Consider the following 23,435-nt stretch of genomic DNA (forward strand, 5'->3'; position numbering starts at 1 on the left):
ATGCCTGTCCTCGCAGGTCTTCTATAATGGGACCATTTCTCTCTCTCCTGTTTTCAATTTTTCGATTGTTGATTTCAGATAATTTTTTGAAGATTTAACTAGGAATTTTGATATTTCTAAGGTATGGTACCAGGTTCTCTATGGCTCATTATTCCCACAGACTTTGAAAACACATAGCATGCTAGTGTCTGTTCAAGACTGAAACAGATAGAGAGCTCAGCACACACAAAGTTATTTCAGAAAACCAGGGCAGGAAGTCTTAGTAGCTCAGCAAAGAAAAAAAGCTATTATTGCTTCTTTTATCTCCCACTTCCCCTTCTGTTACCCATTTTCAAAGCAGTCCAAAAATCTGTTTGAAAATAATTTGTTACTGTGGTCGTACTTAAAATGGCCCTATTCCAGTGTCCTAAGAAAAGGTTAAATCTAGAGCTGGGGAAAACCAAGAACAGATGGAATAACTTGAAAGTAATCCATAATTCTACTACTTACAACCACTGTTAACATTTTGCACAATCTTTCTAGATATATTATTTTGCCAGATTGAAAGACTATCATATATATGTTTATATCTGTATCTTTTCTCTTGGCCAGCATTATATTGTAATTATGTATTATGAAATATTTTCCAGTCTATTTTTTTTTTTTTTTTTTTTTTTTTGTCTTTTTGCTATTTCTTTGGGCCGCTTCCGCGGCATACGGAGGTTCCCAGGCTAGGGGTCCAATTGGAGCTGTAACCGCCGGCCTATGCCAGAGCCACAGCAACGCGGGATCCAAGCCGCACCTGCAACCTACACCACAGCTCACGGCAACGCCGGATCCTTAACCCACTGAGCAAGGTCAGGGATCGAACCCCCAACCTCATGGTTCCTAGTCGGATTCATTAACCACTGCGCCACAACGGGAACTCCCTCCAGTCTAATTTTTAACACAGAGGTGAATAGTCTATTACAGAGGTACTTACGGAGCATTTGTTAGTGGTAGGCTGAGATGTATTGACCCAGATACATGAAAATACTGGAAGCAAAGCTCTTTAAGCAAAACTAAATAATCAGCCACCAAAGGGAAAAAAAGCTGCACGTATATTTGTGTTCAAAAGACCACATATTTATATTGGCTTTTCAGTCATCTTAAGTCTTTTCGCAAATTGTCTTTAAACACAACATTCTGAAAGCTGCTCGTTGCGTCTCGTCCAGACCTCGCTGGAGATATAGTAGAATATAATTGAGAATTAAAACAAGCATTTGGCATCAGTAATGTTAAACTCAGGGAGGTTAGTTAAAAAGTATGCGTCACGGAGGCGCCCCGTTTCCTTCTGTGTAGAATTTGTCTTCAGTGTCGAGTGTAATGTATGCGTAATTTTATTAGAGAAGATCTATTCTTATTACTAAAAACCTGGTAAGTAATATGGCTGATTTGTGATCTGAAAAGCCAAACGTGTTATTGAGGGGTATCCACAAATCGTTTATATTTGCAGTTACTTTCCTTTGCATCTGCCCCTGTTAGTCATGAGACCTTGGGAAACTTAACCTTCCTGACGCCTCATTTTCCTGTCTGTACAGTGAGGATAAGGATAGTGTCTGCTTTTCCTGGCCAATGTGGGCATTAAAGTGAGAAACGTATGTAAAATGTTCTCTTGTGGTGCAGCAAGTTAAGGATCTGGCGTTGTCACTGTAGCCTCTTGGGTTGCTTCTGTGGCTTGGGTTCGATCCCCGGGTGCAGCAAAAAAAATAAAGATTCACTACAATGCCTGGGACATAGGAACTTCTTAATAAATATTAGCCATAGTAATAATACCACCAAATATCAGTATTATTCAAGGCGACCTCACCTTCTTCTCCAAATGGAAACTTTAACTGTCTCCATTCCCTTTCACAGCAGAATGACCCTTCTGAGCTCAAAAAGTGGGCAATTTGTGGCTGTCCCACTTCTATAAGAACTTAATACATTTTACTCTAGTTACGTGTGCATGCCGCAATCCTCTTTACTAGAATGACAGTTTTTTTGAGGTCAGAATCATGCCTCACTCATCTTTATAACCCCAGTTCCTGGCACATACTAGACCTCAATAAATATTGAATGAGTGCCTTTATGAATGTTGTGGGTGTAATTTTGCAGACATTCTTTCTAGATTGTTCATGGTCTTGATTATATGCACCCCGTTCACTAATGGAGATGATAAGAATAAAACATTTGTTTTATCGTCTGCTTTGCTTATTTGTAGCTACATAATAAACTCTGCCAAAGTGTAATGGCTTAAAAGGCAGTCGTTTGCTTAGTTTTCTGGGGATTGACTGGGGCTCTGTTGGGCAGTTCTCCTGATTATACTGGCAGCTCTCATGCAATTACAGTCCGGTGGCAGCTGAGGCTGGAATGTTCAAGTTACAACATTTACCTACCTGTTTGGAGCCTTAAGTGGTAGCAGGACTCAGCTGGAAGGCTGGCGTGGCTGAGCCTGGATGCCAAGCTCTCTCCCTTCCTCCTGCACTCTTCCTCCCTCCCTCCTTCCCTTCCACTCTTCTCCCCCTTCCACTTGTCCGCTCAAGAAGGATAGTGGGAGTTCCCGTCGTGGATTAGTGGAAACAAATCTTACTAGTATCCATGAGGATGCAGGTTCGATCCCTGGCCTCACTCAGTGGGTTAAGGATCCGGTGTTGCCGTAGGTCGCGGAGGCGGCTCGGATCTGGTGTGGCTGTGGTGGAGGCTCCAGCTGCAGCTCCAATTCAACCCCTAGCCTAGGAACCTCCATATGCCAAGGGTTCAGCCCAAAAAGAGAGCCATACTTCTTATACAGTGGCTCAGGATCCCCCAAAGTGCAAAAGCAGAAGTTGCCAGGTCCTTTTAAGGCTGAGGCCTGCCACTGGCACAGCATCAGTTCCACTGTGTAACAGCTGAGTTGCTGGTCCCCCGGCCAGCCCCCACTCTAGGGGAGAGGTCTGTATGAGGATATAAGCACCATGAGGCATGGTTTGTGGTTCCCTGGGGCCACCAAGGTAACAAACAGACTACCAAGTCATATAAGAAAGATTTTCTTTTTGAAAGTTTTCAAATCAACATTAAAGGTAAGTCTAACTGTGAGAGGGACAAGAGGAAATGAAATGCAGCAGCGCTTGTGAGTCCATACGTGAATCAGACAATTCAGACTCTATCCACTTGACTAGCTTTGTGATGTGGGCAAGTTCATCTCACTAGCTCCTTCCTGTAATTAATCTACACATGGTTTCTTCATAGGGTTGTGTAGAATTTAAGGCAGAACACGCACAGCGCACACAGGAGGTGTTCAGTAGGTGTAGCTGTGGCTGTATTGTTGTTATTGCTGTTATTTGTAATGACTCATGTCTTGGGGTCAGTGTGAAGGCAGTACATTTCGTATGAACTGAGAAGAAACATTTTTGTTCAGTCCTTCACTTTCAGTTGACTGTTTGGTATCTTTACTGTCTTTTATTTAATTAATTAATTTTTTCTTGTTTGGCTACCGTGCAGTGTATGGAGTTCCCGAGCCAGGGATCCGATCTGAGCTGCAGTGGTGACCCCTCCACAAGCAGCGGTGATGCCACATCCTTTAACCCACTGTGCCGGGCTGGGGATTGAACCTGCATCCTGGCACTGCAGAAACCTGGCTGATTCTGTTGTGCCACAGCAGGAACACCACTTTGTCTTTTATTTTTGATTCCTATGTTCTTGTTAGCTAATAGTGTTAAAACAGTTTTAGTTTCCTGTAAGCAAAATAATTGGGAAAATGAATTCTTAGAGTTCAATTGGGAAAACTTGGAGGGTAAAAATTCTTCTATAAAGTCATAAAAATGCATGTTTTATAGGAGAGAGAGGAGATGCCCGTTACTTAATTGCCTGAAACACACATATTATGTTATGTTTTATTATTATTGTAGATAGAGCAACTGTATACCGTGCCTCTGTCATGCAAAGTTCCCAAGTCCAGGGATTGAACCTGACCCATGGCAGTACTCCAAACCCCCAGAGTGACTATGCCAAGTCCTTAACTGCTAGGCCACCAGGGAACTCCAAGACTAGAGATGCTTTAAATCAGATTCTACATGGGTTTTATGACATTTTAGAATTTAGCTAAATTCTAGAGGAAAATGCATCAGTCACTGTTGTCTTAGAAGTTGATGAAGTATATATTCACTAGGCTTTAGCATGGCTTAGTATTGATGTATAAACTTGATGGCCCTTTGGCATTTTCAGAACTTATCCTCATAGTAAAACTAAAAATACGGTTGCCTTGAAATTAGCAACTGTGTGGAAAATTTGTAAATGAGATTTTTTTTTTTCATTAAAAAAAATTTTATTGGCGTTCCTGTCGTGGTGCCGTGGAAACGAATCCGACTAGGAACCATGAAGTTGCGGGTTTGATCTTTGGGCCTTGCTCAGTGGGTTAAGGATAGGGCGATGCTGTGAGCTGTGGTGTAGGTTGCCGGCGTTGCTATGGCTGGCGGCTACAGATCCGACCCCCAGTCTGGGAACTTCTGTATGCCATGGGTGCGGCCTTAAAGAGACCAAAAAAAAAAAAAAAAATTTTACTGAAGTTGATTTACAGTGTAATTTCTACTGTACAGGAAAGTGATTGAGTTATACATACATGTACATCCATTCTTGTTCAGGTTTTTTTGCCATGTAGATTATTACAGAATATTGAGTAGAATTCCCTGTGCTTCACAGCAGGTCACTGTTGACCATCTATTCCGGATAAAATAGTGTACATATCCCAGTCCCAACCTCCTGATCCGTCCCTCCCTGTAAATAAGTATTATTGGTCTGTTACAGTAGAGGTTTTAGTGGAAAATTGGTTCTGAATATTAAGCTGCATGAACAATGTAGAAGTGTTGCTTGTGGCTCAGCTGGTTAAGAACCCAACTAGTATCCATGAGGATGCAGGTTCAAACCCTGGCCTTGCCCAGTGGGTTAAGGACCCAGCGTTGCCGTGGGGTTGTCAGATACCGCTTTGGTGTAGGCCAGCAGCTGCAGCTTCTATTGGAGCCCTAGCCTGGGAACTTCTCTATGCCAAGGTGTAGTTAGTCCTAAAAAGACAACAACAAAAAGAAGACACCCCTCCATAACAATGTTATGTTACAGTTTCATTTCTGAGACCTTGAGTGGGATATCATTTGTATTCTTCTTAAATTTACTTTGTTACAAACCATCACACTTGTTTTGCCCTATGTGGTTGTCTTCCACACAATTTTTTTTTTTTCTTGGGGGGGGCCACACCTGCAGCACATGGAGGTTCCCAGGCTAGGGGTCTAATCGGAGCTGTAGCTGCCGGCCTACACCACAGCCATAGCAACTTGGGCCACAGGTCATGCAATGCCAGATTCCTAACCCACTGATGGAGGCCAGGGATGGAACCCACATCCTCATGGATCCTAGTCAGGTTCATTAACCACTGAGCCCCGAAGGGAACTCCTACCACACAATTCTTTATGCAAGAATGAAATACAGGTTGCAGCAGGAAATGTCTTTAGCCCATACATAATTTACCAGTTTACTGGAACCCTTTAAAATGGGGTCTGTGGAGTTCCTGTCGTGGCTCAGTGGTTAATGAATCTGACTAGGAACCATCAGGTTATGGCTTCGATCCCTGGCTTTGCTCAGTGGGTTAAGGATCCAATGATGCCATGAGCTGTGGTGTAGGTCGCAGGTGCGGCTCGTATCCTGCGTTGCTGTGGCTGTCGTGTAGGCTGGCGGCTACAGCTCCAGTTGGACCCCTGGCCTGGGAACCTCCATATGCTGCGCATGCGGCCCTAGAAAAGGCAAAAAATAAAATAAAGTAAAATAAAATAAAATGGGGTCTGTAAGCACTGAACACAGCATGGTGCAGTGGAAAGACCTTGGAGTCTGACTTTTTCTGGCCCTGGGAAGCCATGGGGAACTTATTTGACTTCTTCGAGCTTTCCTTTCTTCAAGACAGATAGTCCAGACCTGCCTCTCAGTTGTTGGGAAGACTGAGCCAACAGTGAGCACACAGGGCCGTTGGTACCACATCAGATATACAAAGAAATTCACTCAGCAGTGAAGTCTGCATTTTACCATTAGTTTTATAAAAAGCCAAGCAAATGAACTTGATTAGTTACATGATTCTATTCCAAGTGGCGGTGGCTTTGAATTTTGAACTATTTCAGGGAGAAGAAAATGATGCCAGAGTAGTATCAGGTTTGGAGTTCTTGTTGTGGCGCAGTGGAAGTCAATCCGACTAGTATCCATGAGGTTTCGGGTTCGATCCCTGGGGGTTGGGGATCCGGCGTTGCAGTGAGCTGTGGTGTAGGTCACAGACTCGGCTTGGATCCCGCTTGGCTGTGGCTGTGGTGTAGGCCAGCAGCTGTAGCTCTGATTTGACCCCTAGCCTGGGAACTTGCATATGCCATGGGTGCAGCCCCAAAAATCAAAAAAAAAAAAAAAAAAAAAAAAGTAGTATCAGGTTTGAAACAGCAGTTGGTTGGGAATCTGAACAAAGAGGGGTCCAATGTACAATGAGATTATAGGACTGGCGAATGGCTTCTCCCTCCACTGGCCCTCTCACTGCTTTGTGTTCACACACTTCCTTTTTTTCTGAGGTTCTGAAACAAAAACAAAACGTCGTGAGGCTCTGCAGCAGCCGAGGGAGCTTTTGAATTCTTTCTAAAGAGGAAATTGACTTTACCTAACCAATGCACTTCCTGTGTGTGCGGTATCCGTTAAAGAGTGAGACAGGACCTCGCTGGTAGAGCTCGCTGCAGAGTTTCCTCCTGGGGGGGTGGGGGTGCACGCTGCATTTCAGTGCTCCAGCATGTGGTCTTCATTTATTCTGGCATCTGTACGGTCTGTGAGCATCACCTGGGGATCTCGTTGCCCGCACAGATTCTGATCCAGTAATTCTGGGTGGGGCCTGAGTCTCTGCATTTCTTTCTTTCTTTCTTTCTTTTTTTTTTCTTTTTGTCTTTTTGCCTTTTCTAGGGCTGCTCCCATGGCATATGGAGGTTCCCAGGCTAGGGGTCGAATCGGAGCTGTAGCCGCCGGCCTACGCCAGAGCCACGGCAGCTCGGGATCCAAGCCGCGTCTGCAACCTACACCACAGCTCATGGCAATGCCGGATCGTTAATCTACTGAGCAGGGCAGGGATCGAACCCGCAACTTCATGGTTCCTAGTCGGATTCGTTAACCACTGCGCCACGATGGGAACTCCCTTTGCTATTTTTTTTAAACTTTGACTTGGGTTTAGAAGTTATGTAGTAACTTTGCAGAGATTAGTTATTAAGTTAGGGTTTCTCTTTTTCTTTATGATTTAACGAATTCTTATTGCGCAGATACCATTGTAACTTACGTTAATGTCAAAAGGAAAAAAGGTGTTTCTTCGATCTGTCCTGCCAGGCAAACCACCCCTTCCCCCCGACCCCCCACGTATTTCTTTGTAGTCTTCAGGCATGGGCTGTGAACCTTTTGGAAGACAATTTTATATTCTACCTTTTAAATTCACTGTTAGAGAATAAAGAGAAAGGTTTCTAAATTTTTCTGTTAACTGTTGATATAACTGTGTTTTACCCATATTTTTGATATATTCTTTTCTTGGATTTTTCTTGAACTTCAAATGCTTTTGTTGAGATCACGTTAGCAAAGGGTTGGAGTAGTAAACACAGTATGTCATAGGAAACTCATACAATACTATTTGCCGGGTAAAGCATGTATTTGCTTTAATTCACCTGAGTGTTTGGCCTGTAGTTAAAGTGAGAAAAAGTGAATTGTGGGAGTTCGTTGGTGGTCTGGTGGTTAGGACTTGGCACTTTCACACTGTGACCCGGGTTTAATCCCTGGTCTGGGAACTGAGATCCCACATCAAGCTGCTGCATGCCATGTCCCCCTCGCACAAATCAAAGTGAACTGTGTACTATCTGTATTTCCTTAAAAAAAAAAAAAAAAAAGTAGTGTCTGTACAGACAACTGATTTGTTTTCAAAATATTTGTGAAATGGAAGATTTCCCCATCATATCTCCTAGAACAGCAGTTCTTAACCTGGGCTGGATGGACCTAAGGTCGTGTTTCTCAAGGTGTGAGCTGCAGAGTCACAGGTGTGCTTGTGAAAAAGGAGCCCTCCATCCCTAACCCTCCTCCAGCCCCTTCTTCAAGTTGGTCCTAGGACAGAGCCCCACAATCTAAACTATAATTGGCTGCAATGCTATAATTCTTGATTCTTCTGCAAACTAAGATTCAGAATTACTGCTCTGGGAAAGCAAGCCATGGTTGGGATCTGAGGGAATTTGTAATCTCTGAAATTGAATAAATTGCTTTTGGGTAGGGATTATTCATTTTTCTGGGATGAAGTTCTATAAAACCTCTCATTACGATTCACAAAGAGGACCGTGACTCAAAAAGAATCAAGTCATTGTCCCAGAGGTGTGTTTTTCCTGAACATTTTCTGTCTCTTAGGAGCTTCTTTTCTTTTTTCCTTCCTTCCTTCTTCCTTCTTTCCTTCCTTCCTTCCTTCCTTCCGTCTTTTTAGGGCTGTACTCGTGGTGTATGGAGTTTCCTAGGCTAGGGGTCCAATCAGAGCTGAAGCCGCCGGCCTACACCACGGCCACAGCAATGTGGGATCCAAGCTGTGTCTGCGACCTACACACAGCTCATGACAATGCTGGATCCTTAACCCACTGAATGAGGCCAGGGATGGAACCCGAATCTTCATGGATACTAGTTGGGTTCATTAACTGCTGAGCCATGATGGGAACTCCTTTTTAAAAAAAGATATATATGGATAATTTAGTTTTAATTTTTATTTAATTTTATTGGATTATAGTTGATTTCCAATGTATTGTTTCAGGTGTACAGCAAAGTGATTCAGTTACACATATATATATATATATATCCATTCTTTTACAGATTCTTTTCTAATATAGATTATTATAGAATAATATTGAGTAGAGTTCCCTCTGCTATATAGTAGGTCCTTGTTGGTTATCTGTTTTATATAAGGTTGTGTGTATATATTAATCCCAAACTCCTCTAATTTATCCCTCCCACCCCCAGGAGCCTTTCGGATTGTAAGTAAATTGTTAGTTTTCTTTGGGCACAAAGAGGGCATTTTTGTCCATGAAGTGTTCTGGGTTTTGTTTTGTTTTAGTTGGTATTGCAGTTACTTTTTTTTAAATTTATTTTTTATCTTTTTTGCTTTTTAGGACCACACCTGAGGCATATGGAGGTTCCCAGGCTAGAGGTCCAGTCAGAGCTGTAGCAACCACAGCAGTGTGGGATCTGAGCCACGTCTGTGACCTGCATCACAGCTCAGGGCAATGCCAGATCCTTAACCTACTGAGAGAGGCTAGGGATTGAATCTGCAACCTCAAGGTCCCTAGTCGGATTCGTTTCTGCTGTGCCAAAAGGGGAACTCCCAGTACTGCAGTTTTTAATCAACTATTTCTTTACCACATTTTAGAAAAAGAATTTTAATCCTCTCTTAATTTAAATTTTTTGTGTATGTACTGAAGCATGCTATTTCCAAGAACTACTTTGTGAAGATACTTATTTCTAACATTTATTTATCAAGAACAGTAGTGTGCCAGTTGTTTCACCAGGTGTAGCACGTAGACTTTTTATTAGCATTATTAGATTCATTTGACAAAGGAATTGAGGCATGGTGAGCTTAATTAACTTAACCACATTGACGTAGTCTGTGAGTGGTGAGACCAGGGTTTGAGCCCATTCTGTCTCACCTGAAGGCCAGTTCGTGCAAACCTGCAAGCTCGCGCAAATGGTTCACACCTGGTGTATCAGCGAAAGGAAGGTGATGCCTGTGTCCTGTCTTGAGATTATTATGGGTGATGCCCGTGGATTTGCCTTTTCTTGAGATGCTGATTCTTGTTTTTACGTGATTTCTTTTCAGATCAAAGAGAGTGCATCCCAGACAAGAGATGTCCTCAAACAGCATTTTAATGATTTAAAGGGAACCCTGGGGAAGCTCCTGGATGAGCGATTGGTGACCCTTTTGCAAGAGGTGGACGCCATTGAACAGGAGACCATTAAGCCACTAGATGACTGCCAGAAGCTGATAGAGCATGGAGTTAACACTGCAGAGGACCTCGTCCAAGAAGGTGGGAGTCCGCTGAAAGTGGGCACATACAGTCAACACTGCTGGTTTCTTCGGGTACCAGCAGGCTTCTTGCGATCCGTAGGATGCTTAGGCTGTTCGTACCTTGGGATAGTTTTCTAACAGAGGATCACAGGTGTACAGTGAGGCAGCCTAGGGAGAGTGCAGTTAATATGCTAATTATGATCATTCACATAATGAGGAAATGGGAGTTCCCGGCATGGCTCAGAGGAAATGAATCTGGCTAGTATCCATGGAGAGGCAGGTTTGATCCCTGGCCTCACTCAGTGGGTTAAGGATCCAGTGTTGTCGTGGGCTGTGGTGTAGGTCACAGGCACGGTTCAGATCTGGCTGTGGCTGTGGCATATGCCAATTTGACCCCTAACCTGGGAACTTCCATATGCTGAGGGTGTGGCCCTAAAAAGACAAAGAAAAAAAGAGAAAAACATAATAAAGAGGAAATGATTTTTCTCAAATGGTTCTGTGATAACAATATCTCACTCACTGTTGGCACAGGGACTTCACAATCATTTTGAGTCTGTTCGCATATTTTTCAGTGTTGATGGTTTAGGGAATTTAATTCCATCTTCTTTTTATTTTTTAATGATTTTTATTTTTTCCATTATAGTTGGTTTACAGTGTTCTGTCAGTTTTCTACTGTACAACAAAGTGACCCAGTCACATATACATATATATATATATATATATACACATTCTTTTTCTCACATTATCCTCCAACCATCTTCTTTTTAGATGGTTAAAGAGTCAGGAGTTCCTGCTGTGGTGTGGTGGGTTAATTATCCAGCTTGTCTCTGTGGTGTTGCTGGTTTGATCTGTGGCCTGGTATAGTGGGTTAAGGATCTGGCGTTGCTGCAGCTGTGGTGTAGGTTGCACATATGACTCGGATTTGATCCCTGGCCTAGGCACTTCCATATGCTGAGGGTGTGGCCACAAAGGGCAGGGAAGGTTAGGGAGTTGGACTGCCATTTATTCCTGAAATTGCAGTGGTGGTATTCTTGGCTTTAGTTAGTTGTTTTGGTTAAAGCATGCTTGGTTCTTGACTTGCTACCTTCCTTCCTTCCCTCCCATAGGTCTTTATCAGCTACATTAAATAAAAGATACTAGGAGTTCCCATCGTGGCTCAGTGGTTAACTAATCTGGTGAGGAACCATGAGGCTGTGGGGTTGATCCCTGGCCTTGCTCAGTGGGTTGAGGATCCGGCGTTGCCATGAGCTGTGGTGTAGGTCGCAGACGCGGCTTGGATCTGGCGTTGCTGTGCCTCTGGCTTAGGCAGGCGGCTACAGCTCCGATTAGACCCCTAGCCTGGGAACCTCCATATGCCGTGGGCGCAGCCCCAGAAAAAGCAAAAAGACAAAAAAAAAAAAAAAAAAAAAAAAAAAAAGATACTAGTTCTGTCCTGTGGGGTTCACAGCCCATGAGAGAGGCATACATGCCGACAGAGACTTTCCGGGAGCACAGAGCGGGAGTGTTCAGCTCCGTCTGGCAGAGCGCGGGGATGCTTTCTGGAGGAGGAGTTCTGTAGAGGCTCGAAGAAATTCATCAAGTAGACCAAGGAAGAAAAGGAGGCAACCGCGAGACCGGAAGCGGAAGTAACGTCACAAGTGAAGCAAGAGGCATAGCTGGGATGTGTTAAAGTATTTTAGGCAGCAAAGTTACGCAATCAGATTTGCATTTTTAAAAAATGACACTGCTGGAGTTCCTGCTGCGGCACAGTGGGTTAAGAATCCGACTGCAGCTTCCGGTACAGTTTGATCCCTAGCCTGTGAGGCTGGTTAAAGGATTCAGAGTTGGCTGCAGCTGCGGCTCTGATTCAGTCTCTGGCCCAGTGAACTTCCATATGCTGCTGGTGTGGCCGTTAAAAACAACAAGAAACGACACTGCCTACAGTTTGAAGAGTGTATTGGGGAGTTCCCGTCGTGTCCCAGCGGAAAACGAATCCAACCAGGAACCATCAAGTTGCAGGTTCAGTCCCTGGCCTCGCTCACTGGGTTAGGGATCCGTTGTTGCTGGTGAGCTGTGGTATAGGTCGCAGATGCGGCTCAGATCCCGCATTGCTGTGGCTGTGGTGTAGGCCAGCAGCTATAGCTCCGACTTGACCCCCTCGCCTGGGAACCTCCATATGCTGCAAGTGTGGCCCTGAAGAAAAAAAAAAAAAAAGTGTATTAAGGGTTATGAGGAAGTAAAAGAGACCAATTAGAAAGTTATAAACTGATTAAAAGGATCTTTAAAAAAAAAAAAGAAAGTTGTGGCAATAATCCAGACGGGAAGTGATGAAGGCTCTGACAGGTGAAGACAGCTGGTTTTAAGGTTTTTTGGAGATAGAATTATGATTTTATTGAGCAATAAGTGTTTTGTTTTGCATTTTTTTCTTTTGCCTTTTTTTAAGGGTATACTTGTGACATATGAAAATTCCCAGGCTAGGGGTTGAATCTGAGCTATGGCTTTTGGCCTACACCACAGCCACAGCAACACGGGATCCGAGCCTCCTCTGTAACCTACACCACAGCTCACAGCAATGCTGGATCCTTAACCCGCTGAGCAAGGCCAGGGATCAGACCCAAATCCTCATGGATGCCAGTTGGGTTTATTATTGCTGAGCCACAGTGGGAACTCCAGTACCATCTGTTCTGTGTGGAGTGCTGTGAGTGGCATAGGACAAAGGGTGCCTGTGGCTCCCAGGTCTTCAACGAGAAGTTAGTCCCCTTTTTGGTCCCACTTAGAATGTGGTGCTGGTGTTTTCTTTACATGCTAATGACATTTTTGCCGTATCTTTAAGGAGAAGTGTTTATTTGCCACAGACCATAACAATACTTTTGAGAAAATTCTTTTTAGTGGGACCTTAGAATGTCTTTCCCTGGGGGCTGAGCTTTTGGAAGAAAACCCAGTAGCAGTTCAGCCCAGGTCCAGAGTGTGTCCTCATCACCCTGGGGACTGACTGGTGTTTTTATTTTAGAAAATAAATCCTTCGAGGCACATACACGTTTGTGACAGCATCTGATTGTAGAACTTTTTTTTATACTTGAGAAATTGTTTTAAACTTTCAAACTTTCTCCTCCCCTCCCTTCTCAGGGGATTAAAAACTTAGGGAATTTTGAGGATTTCCAGGCAGTGTTGACTATGTCTCTGTTTTTCTTTTGGTGGGGAAGGGGAAGAAAGGTCATGTCATGTGGTCTCAAAACACTTGAGTATCTCCAGGGCACTGCGATGGAGAGCAGTCCTGGCGGTGTTCCTCGGGGCTGTGGAAGGACAGAGACGTTGATCATTTCGTTATGCCGTGATATCGAATTTCCTTTATGTGACTCCTCACCCTGTTGCTCGTTGGGGTCCTATTTGCATTGACTCCTCTTGGGGTTGATGAAGAGTCTCTAGGGGAGTTGGGAAGAGGTTCCTGAGACTTCTGCCTTGCTTGAAATTTGTTGACAAACCAGATTTCCCTGTGTAGAGCAGAATCTTTCATCCCTGGCAGAATGTTGTCATTGTGTATCCTTTTTGCTCTTGTGCTAATCTTAAGGTCAGTTCTTCTTCTTCTTTTTTTTTTTTTTTTTTTTGGCCACATTCCTGACATGTGAAAGCACCCGGACCTGGGATTGAACCTGCGCCACAGCAGCAACCAAGAGGCAGAGCAGTGACAACCACCCGGTCCTTAACTGGCTGAGCCATCGGGGAACCCCTTAAAGTCACTTCTAAAATAGTTGCTTTATGGAGCTCCTGTCGTGGGTCAGTAGAAGCAAATCTGACTAGTATCCATGAGGATGGGGGTTCAATCCCTGGCCTCACTCAATGGGTTAAGGATCCGGCATCGCTATGAGCTGTGGCAGATGCGGCTCGGATCTGGCAGATGCTGTGGCTACAGCTCAGATTTGACCTCTAGGCTAGGAACTGCCGCATGCCACAGGTGCAGCCTAAAAAGACAAAAGAAGTTTCTATGTTTACTTTTGGGGAATGGTAACATCACTTAAGAATTGTTTTCAAGGGGTTCCCATTATGGCTCAGTGGGTTAAGAAGTGGACATAGCATCTGTAAGGATGTGGGTTTGATCCCTGGCCTTGATCAGTGGGTTCAAGGATCCAGGTCGCCTCACGCTGCGGCAGATGCGGTTCAGATCTAGCATTGTTGTGGATGTGGCCTAGGCTGGCAGCTGTAGCTCCAATTCGACCCCCTGCCTGGGAACTTCCATATGTCACAGGTGTGGCTCTTAAAAAAAAGAAAGAAAGAAAAAAAAGAGAAAAAATTGTTTTCAAGAGAACTAGAGACCCATCTAGACACAGGGTATGTTGATGACTTTATACTGTGACCATTGTTCGCTGTACTGGTGCTCTTATTCCTCACTGTAGGTGAGATCGCCATTCTGGGTGGTGTAGGAGAACAAAATGAAAAACTCTGGAACTTTACCAAAAAAGCCTCCCACATCCAGCTGGACAGGTAAAAGAGTTGGTGTCTCTTGGGCTTAAACTGTCTGCCTGGCTTTTTTTTTTTTCCCCTCCCTCTTAAAAATTCTGTTTGAGGGGAGTTCCCTTCGTGGCTCAGTGGTTAACGAACCCAACTAGGGTCCATGAGGATGTGGGTTTGATCCCTGGCCTTGCTCAGTGGGTTGGGGATCCAGCATTGCCGTGAACTGTGGCGTAGGTCGCCGCTGTGGCTCAGATCCCGTGTTGCTGTGGCTGTGATGTAGGCTGGCAGCTGCAGCTCTAATTCGACCCCTAGCCTGGGAACTTCCATCTGCTTTAGGTGTGGCCCTAAAAAGCAAAAAAAAAAAAAAAAAAATTCTGTTTAAGGGAGACAGAAAATATATTTGTCAAGGCTTCACTGCCTGTTACCAATATTGCTAGTGTGAAATAGTTGTGAGTATAAATCTTTGGTGTGGAATTACTACAGATTTTCTTCAATCTTAATGTGTAAGAGAATTGTTAATTTTAAAAATTCTGGGGAAAAAATATTTCCTGGTGTTTCAGTAGCTTAAGGGTCCAGCATTGTCACTACTGTGGCTCAGGTTCAATCCTTGGCCCAGGGACTTACGCATGTGGGCGAGCCACCCCCCCCCCCGCCCCCCGGCCAAAAAAAATTCTGAATATGTCCTTTAAAGTTAAGTCATAGCTTAGTCATATCTTTTTGTATAAACGTGACAATTCTGATCTTACCTATTTTCTCTCTTTCCTTTTATTTATTTGGGAAGAGAACCTATGTAACATTTTGCAAAGCCCCCACAGCCATTAGCATTATTTCCTGGGGGCTTTTGCAACGTTACAGTATATAACTGATCTAAAATATTCCTTATTGGGAGTTCCTATTGTGGCTCAGTGGTTAACATATCCGACTAGGAACCATGAGGTTTCGGGTTCGATCCCTGGCCTTGCTCAGTGGGTTAAGGATCTGGTGTTGCCGTGAGCTGTGGTGTAGGTGGCAAATGCGGCTCAGATCCTGCGTTGCTCTGGTGTAGGCCGGCGGCTATAGCTCTGATTAGACCCCTAGCCTGGGAACCTCCATATGCCGCAGGTGCAGCCCTAGATAAAAAAGACAAATAAAATATTCCTTGTTATTTTTTCAGTTAAGGTATAGTTGGTCGACAATATTATATACGTCGTGGTGATTGGCAGTTTTTAAAGGCTGTACTCCCTTGTATTTTTAGCTCTCAGTTAAAAGCCGCATAAACATACAAGTTTTGTTTCCTCAGCTTACCAGAAGTGCCTTTACTGGTTGATGTGCCTTGTTTATCTGCCCAGTTGGATGATTCAATTCTTAACATAGTGAAAGACCACATTTTCAAGCATGGAACAGTAGCATCTCGCCCACCAGTACAGATAGAAGAATTAGTAGAAAAACCTGGAGGCATCATCGTACGATGGTGTAAGGTATGGAATTCAGAATTGTTGACGTGGCTGCAACGTTATGGTTTAGAGATTTGGGGGCCTTTACAATTTTTTAAATTCCTTTTCTTTCTTTTTTTTTTTTGCTTTTTATGGCTGCACCCACAGCATATGGAGGCTCCCAGGCTAAGGCTCCAATCAGCCCTACACCTGCTGGCCTACACCAGAGCCACAGCAATGCAGGATCAGAGCCGAGTCTGTGACCTACACCACAGTTCGTGGCAACGCTGGATCCTTAACCCACTGGGCGAATCTACGGATTGAACCCACAACCTCATGGTTCCTAGTCGGATTCGTTTCCGCTGCACCATGATGGGAACTCCCTCAAGTTAATTTCTTTTGAACATTGTCTTCTGTTCATAAAGAACACTCTCTTTTGCTTTACAACTAAATTCACTGAGAACTTGAACTCTGAGAACATAGATAGCTGTTTCAGTTTTGAAGGTACTTCTTAAAATCTGTGTCTCAAAATGTTTCCCATCACATATTTCCCAAACTTAACTCTTGGTGAGATTTTGGGATTGCTCCCATTTCTGTTTATTAGAAGAGTCAGGGAGTACCTGTTGTGACGCAGCAGTAACAAACCTGTCTGGTATCCATGAGGACATGGGTTCGATCCCTGGCCTTGGTCAGTGAGTTAAGGATCCGGCATTGCCATGAGTTGTGGTGTAGGTTGCAGACATAGCTTGGATCTGGCATTGATGTGGCTGTGGTGTAGACTGGCAGCTGCAGCTCGGATTCAGCCCCTAGCCTGGGAACTTCCATATGCTGCACCCGTGGCCCTAAAGAGCCAAGAAAAAAAAAAAGAATGCTATTTGTGTCTTTTGTGCATTTTCCTATTGGGTGGTTTGTCCTCTGTTACTTTTTAGGAGTCCTTTATATATTTCAGACATTCACTGTCTCTTGATTACGTGAATGACGTCGTTGTGAGATACTTGTTTTTGAACTTCGGATGGGCTAGCTTCGGTTTTATTGTGTAGAAAACATCCTATTACTTCCAAGGCAACGGGTTTTTTCCTATCAGATCGAGCTTGTAAAACCCACGGTTCTCGAAGGAAGAAGAAGGGAAGTAGTGATGGCCTCTTTCCTCCCACCTTCCTGGGAGCAGCCCATCCTCAGCCCGTGGGCCCCCACTCCAAGTTCTCAGGCGCGATGCTGAGCGAGGTTGTTCTCCGACGTTGCCCTCACGTCAGGCCTTTCTCCTCAGGTGGACGACGACTTTACAGCCCAAGATTACAGGCTCCAGTTCCGGAAATGTACTTCCAGTCACTTTGAGGATGTGTACGTGGGCTCGGAAACTGAGTTCATCGTGTTGCACATAGACCCCAACGTGGACTACCAGTTCCGGGTCTGCGCCCGAGGGGACGGCCGGCAGGAGTGGAGCCCTTGGAGCGTCCCCCAGACAGGCCATTCCACGCTGGTGCCGCACGGTATGCTCGGGCCCGCCCTTCTCGCGCCCGGAGCCAGACCCTGCAGCGGAGCCCTCGGCGTCCGCGCGCGGACCGCCCCTCTTCCTGCGCCCACGCTCTGAATGAATGAGGATGGCAAGGACCGTGTCTTCCTTCCCTCCTGCTCAAACTACTTCATGTGACTTTTGAGACGTTTTCATTAGTTTTTTTTTTTTTTTTTCTTTTTAGGACCACACTCATGGCATATGGAAGTTTCTGGGCCAGGGATTGAATGTGAGCCTCAGCTGTAACCTCTACCACAGCTGTGGCAACACCCGCTCCTTTAACCCACTGCGGTGGCCTTCGGATCAAACCCACACCTCCCGCAATGCCCTGAGCCCCTGCAGTCATATTCTTTGTGTACTGCGCCACAGAGGGAACTCCTCTCAAAAGTTTTATGATTTGAAGTTGATCTGCCCTATATTACTTTAAAGATTTATACTCATTTGTTAATTACTTCTTCTTCTTCTTCTTTTTTTTTTTTTTGGCTTTTTAGGGTCCCACCTGCGGCATATGGAGGTTCCCAGGTTGAATCGGAGCTGCAGCTGCCGGCCTGCACCACAGCCACAACAACACCAGATCCGAACCGCGTCTGTGACCTGCGGCACAGCTCACGGCAATGCCGGATCCTTAATCCACTGAGCAAGGCCAGGGATCGAACCCGCAACCTCATGGTTCCTAGTTGGATTCGTTTCTGCTGTGCCAAGCGGGAACTCCTCATTTGTTAAGTAATTCTTAATCAGGTGGGAGTAAGTGAAAACATCATTTTATTAGGTAGAACACGTATTTGCTCTTCCTCGCCAAAAATGTGCAGGAAGAGACTGAGAATCTTTTTTTTTTGTGTGATGTGTGGGAGTAACCATGACAACCCTGTCCCTGAAGTTTTCCTTTTATTGAAGTTGCCCACAACCCCTAAGGGTCATATCTTCCGCTTCCAAGGTTTATTGAATGTGTCTGTGTTGACGGTATTCCCCCAAGGATTCTAACAATTCTCACTCTCTTTGCTTTTTAAAAAGAGTGGACAGCTGGCTTCGAGGGGTACAGTCTGAGCAGCCGAAGAAACATAGCGCTCCGCAACGATGCCGAGTCCTCGGGCGTCCTCTACTCCAGCGCCCCCACTTACTTCTGTGGGCAGACGCTGACCTTCAGGCAAGTGGATCTTACGACGTCTGTCTGTCAGGCCTTAGACGGTATAGCGAAGTGACAGAGCGTCCGTGAGCTGCGGGTCCAGACGGTCCTGAGCTCATTCCATCCCTTCTGGGCAGTGTTCCCTTGGGGGCGGCTTCCCTATCTCTTTGTCGCCTTTCTCGTGTGTGTTCGTAGCATTATTATGAGCAGGGACTGAGATCGGGTGTGTAGAATGCCTTGCTTTGGCCTGATACATAGTATGTGTTCACTGTGTTGAGGTCTTCTTTCCTCTTGATAAGTAGAAGTAAATAGAATACCTCTCAAAAGTCCGTCGTGGAGTTTCCTGGTGGCCTTAGTAGTATCTGGTGTTGCCCTGCTGTGACTGCAGTTTGATCCCTGGCTTAGGAACTTCTGCATGTCGAAGATGCAGCCAAAAAGAGTCAATCTTAAAAATTCCGGGACTTTCCCCCCTCCCCAAATTTTTTTCTTTGTGAATCAATAAGAGCAGGTATCTGTGTGAAGTAACCTATCACAATAAACATACTGTGTATAGCCTAAAATAAAACTGAAAGGAAGCCTCTCCAGCCACCAATGAATTTTCTATTTCTTCATCCATTTTCTCCTGTATTAGGAAAATTAATTGCCTTTTTCTTGTTTTCCTATTGTCTGAGATGTATTCTCTATGGTCCTATTTCTATATAGCTCTTCCTAGAAACCAAAGTCCTTTTTTTTTGTTTTTATTTATTTATTTATTTATTTTTGTCTTTTGTCTTTTTGTTGTTGTTGTTGTTGTTGCTATTTCTTGGGCTGCTCCGTGGCATATGGAGGTTCCCAGGCTAGGGGTTGAATCGGAGCTGTAGCCACCAGCCTACGCCAGAGCCACAGCAACGCGGGATCCGAGCTGCATCTGCAACCTACACCACAGCTCACGGCAACGCGGGATCGTTAACCCAGTGAGCAAGGGCAGGGACCAAACCCGCAACCTCATGGTTCCTAGTCGGATTCGTTAACCACTGCGCCACGACTGAACTCCTGTTTTTATTTTTTTAATGGCTGCACCTGCAGCTTGTGAAAATTCCCAGGCCAGGAGATTGAATCCAAGCTGCAGATGCAGCACCGCTGGATCCTTTAACCCACTGCACCAGCCCAGGGATCGAACCCAAGCCTCTGCAACATCCTGGGATGCTGCAGTCGAATTCTTAACCTACCGTGCTACAGCAGGAACTCCTCAAATTCCACTTTTGATTTAGAAAACTAAAGCTTGCCTGATGTTCACCATACACACACCTCAGGGTAGCAGACTCTCCTCTGAAGTTTTAAGTTGTGAGATCATGGCATTTTATTGTGAATGATAGTTCCGAGTTCCTCTTTTTTTTATTATTAAATTTAGGGCCACACCTGCGGCATATGGAGGTTCCCAGCTAGGGGTGGAATCGGAGCTGCAGCTGCCGGCCTACGCCAGAGCCACAGCAACACGGGATCCCAGCTGTGTCTGCGACCCACACTGCAGCTCATGGTAACACCAGCTCCTTTAACTCACTGAGGCGAGGCCACGGATTGAACCTGTGTCCTCATGGATACTAGTCCCTCTAAGCCACAATGGGAACTCCACAAGTTCCTCTTGTTCTCAGTCCCTTCTTGTATGAGGCGTGGAGAGTATCCGAATATTTTATCTAAGCTGATGTTGCCATGTTCACCACCAGCCAAATCATTTGAACTGTCGGCATGATCAGAATGCACTAGTTTCTGCTTCGTCTCATTTCTGACACCTCCTCTCACCTCTTATATTATGAAGAAAGAATGTCAGAGTTACCTGGTAGCTCAGGGGCTTAAGGATCCAGCATTGTCACTGCTGTGCTTCGGGTCACTGCTGTGGTGCAGGTTCGATCCCTGGCCTGGGAACTTCTGCATGCCAGGGCTGTGGCCAAAAAAAATGAATGACTTAACCAGAAAAATACCAACAAAGAGAAGTAAGGAGTCTAGTATCTAACATCTATTTAATTAATCCCCAGTAATCATGTGTTATCTATGCTAATAAAAACTCCCCTTCTCTGCTAACATTCCTTGTTTATAGAAATACTCCCATTAGTGAATCTTCTGAGAACAAGGTACTTCTATGTAATGATAAGGCTTCCTGAGTTAATGGATTCAGGCCAGATCTCTCAGACCATAATAAGAGTAATAGTTACAGTAATGATAATTGCAGTTAATATTTAAATTGTATTTACTGTGTGCCAGGTACTGTTATAAGCATTTATGTTGTCATTTGATTCTCGCAATAGCCCAGTGAACTAGGTGTAGTCACCCATTTTAGGGATGAGGATACTGAGGCACAGAGAAGGAAAGTCACTTACCCAGGGTCACGTAACTAGTAAATGACAGAGCTAGAATTGAAACCCAGTCGTTCTGGCTCTAGTAATTTTAACTACTGGTCTGTGTGGCTTCTCGTTTGTCTTTTTCATGGAAGAATAAATCTGATTCAAGTTAGTGTGGAAACGTACAGTGTCTCTGCTGCTGTATCCTTAGCTCTTTTCTTTTTTTCCCTCTTCTATGACTTTTATCCCTCCATGATGGCGACCTAAGCTCCTGCTTTTTGAAGTTCTTCCTCTGTGAACACAGAGGAAGTTTTGATAGACAACCTAGTTAGATTTCTTTCTTGCCTACCTGCTTCCTTCCTTCATTTCTTCCTCCTTCTCCCCCCCTTCTTTCTTTCGCTGCATCCAAGCCTCATGGAAGTTCCTGGGCCAGGAATGGAACCTGTGCCACAGCAGTGATAATACCAGCTCCTTAACCCATTGCACCACAGGGCAACTCCTAGATTTGTTTCATGTCAGTGGATTATGACTTTGGAAATTGAGTTAATGGATTATGATGTTGGAAATTACAGAAATTGATTTAATAAATCTACTTACTGTCTGTAGACTGTGCCTGGCACTTAGATGTCCGCAATAAACTATTGGTTCCTCCTTTTTCCCCCAGAGATGCTTGACGGGGGCCCTACTTGGCAGGGTGATTGACTGAAACGTAGTTGAACTCAGTATTAAATAGTCAGGCCTTTGCATTTTTGTCATTTTTTCCTTTGTGGAATGAAAACGTTTTCTTTCCTTGTTTAAAAGAATTTCAGGCATCGGCACTTGAGGCAGAAGTTGTCACTGGGGGGGAGGGAGCACCTTCGTGCATGAGGGGGGTGGCACATGGGCCTGCTTGAGGAAAGGTAAACTTTATTCAGCTTTCTGAGGATGTTTGAGGGCCTGGGCGTCAGAAGGGAGGTCATGCTCCTGTGGGCACTGCCCCGCTGCTCAGCCCCGTCTCCTTCTGCTGAAGTTTCAGGAATGCTTGGCGCCGTTGATCCAAAAGAAACCTGTTACTGGATGGCTCTTAATAGTCTTTTGTGGTGCTCAGGGCTGCTAGCAACTCCTTCCCCTGATGTCGTGTGTGAACGTTCCTGCTTTCCCTCTCCTTGCTTCTAAAGTTTCCCGATCTTACTATTTTTTTTTCTTTAAAAATTTTTCCTCCTGATCTTATTATTTTTTCATCCCCTGTTTTTGGCTGGGGCTGAATCTGATCAGATCCAAGTCGCAGTTGTGACATAAGTGCAGCTGTGGCAACATTGGATCCTTAAGCCACTGTGCCGGGCTGGGGACTGAACCTGCATCCTAGCGCAGGAGATGCTGCTGATCCTGTTGCCCCCCAGCTAGAATGTCTGATCTTAACTATTTTGTAAATCATGTTTTTACTGTCTTCTCTCCCACCTCCCTTTTTTTTTTTTTTTTTTTTTTGGTCATGCTTGAGGCATGTGGAAGTTCCCAGGGCACAGATCAAACCTGCACCACAGTAGCACCCTGAGCCACTGCAGTGACAATGCTGCTGTGCCACAAAGGAACTCCTCTCACCTCCTTTCTTTAAAACAACTTCCTTTTTAACAGCCTTCCTTAATCCTAGCAGCCTAGGAGGTTGCTGTCTTCTTTTTCCACATCGAGAAACAAGAGCAAGAGAGACTACGTGACTTGTCAGTATTCAGATCCCGGTGGTCTAGCCCTGGAGTCTATGCCTGTAGCCACTGTGCTAGCCTGACTTTCACAAGTAACATGAGGTGGCAAATCAAGGAGCAACAGCCTGGCTTTTTTCTTTTTTCTTTTTTTCTTTTTTTCTTTTTAGGGCTACACCTGCAGCCTATGGAAGTTCCCAGGCTAGGGGTTGAAGTGGAGCTGCAGCTGCTGGCCTCCACCATTGCCACAGCAACACCAGATCCAAGCCACATCTGGGACCTATGCTGCAGCTCTCGGCAATGCCGAATCCTTAACCTGCTGAGTGGGGCCAGGGATCAAACCCACATCCTCATGGATCTCATTCGGTTTTGTTACAGCTGCACCACAGTGGGAACTCGTAGTTATTTCTCATTATTAGTTTTTTCTTTCCAAGAACATCAGAAAGTGGTGTTCCAGTTAGCTAATGCCGCGTAACAAGCCACCCCAACACTTAGACGCTTAAAACAATCGTCGTTTATTAAGCTCAGCTGCGATTTGCAGAGTTAGGCAAGGACAGCTCATCTCTGTCTGTGTGGTGTTGGCTGGGGTGCTTTGACTGGGGATGGTGGATCTACTTCCAAGATGACTCACGTGCCGGCAGATTGATTCTGACTCTTGGTGCCTCTCCGTGGGCTGCGTGGGCTTCCTCACTGCCTAGGGGCTCTGTTCCAAGAATGAGTGTCCCCCAAAATAGGAAGTGGAAACTGTCAGTTTCTCAAGGCCTGAGAAACTGACAGTTCCTACCATGTTCTGTTGTTCAACCAGTCCCAGAGTCCAGATCCCAGGGAGGGCACATAGACCCCACTTCTTCTTCTTTTTTTTTTTTTTTTCTTTGTCTTTTTTCCATTTCTTGGCCCACTCCCTTGGCATATGGAGG

General features: G+C 44.8%; 1 protein-coding gene across 3 annotated transcripts in view; it reads left to right on the top strand.

Annotated features, from left to right (window-relative positions):
• CRLF3 (cytokine receptor like factor 3) overlaps window positions 1-23,435 on the top strand; it is a 57,979-nt gene that overhangs the window by 5,968 nt on the left and 28,576 nt on the right. For all 3 annotated transcript variants that reach the window (XM_021066135.1, XM_005669062.3, NM_001244329.1), the window contains 5 exon segments: window positions 9,866-10,073; window positions 14,425-14,512; window positions 15,762-15,939; window positions 17,162-17,384; window positions 18,419-18,551. In XM_021066135.1, coding sequence (XP_020921794.1) covers window positions 9,866-10,073; window positions 14,425-14,512; window positions 15,762-15,939; window positions 17,162-17,384; window positions 18,419-18,551 — 830 coding nt within the window.

The sequence above is a fragment of the Sus scrofa genome, chromosome 12, assembly GCF_000003025.6.
Source record: "Sus scrofa isolate TJ Tabasco breed Duroc chromosome 12, Sscrofa11.1, whole genome shotgun sequence".
NCBI lineage: Eukaryota > Metazoa > Chordata > Mammalia > Artiodactyla > Suidae > Sus > Sus scrofa.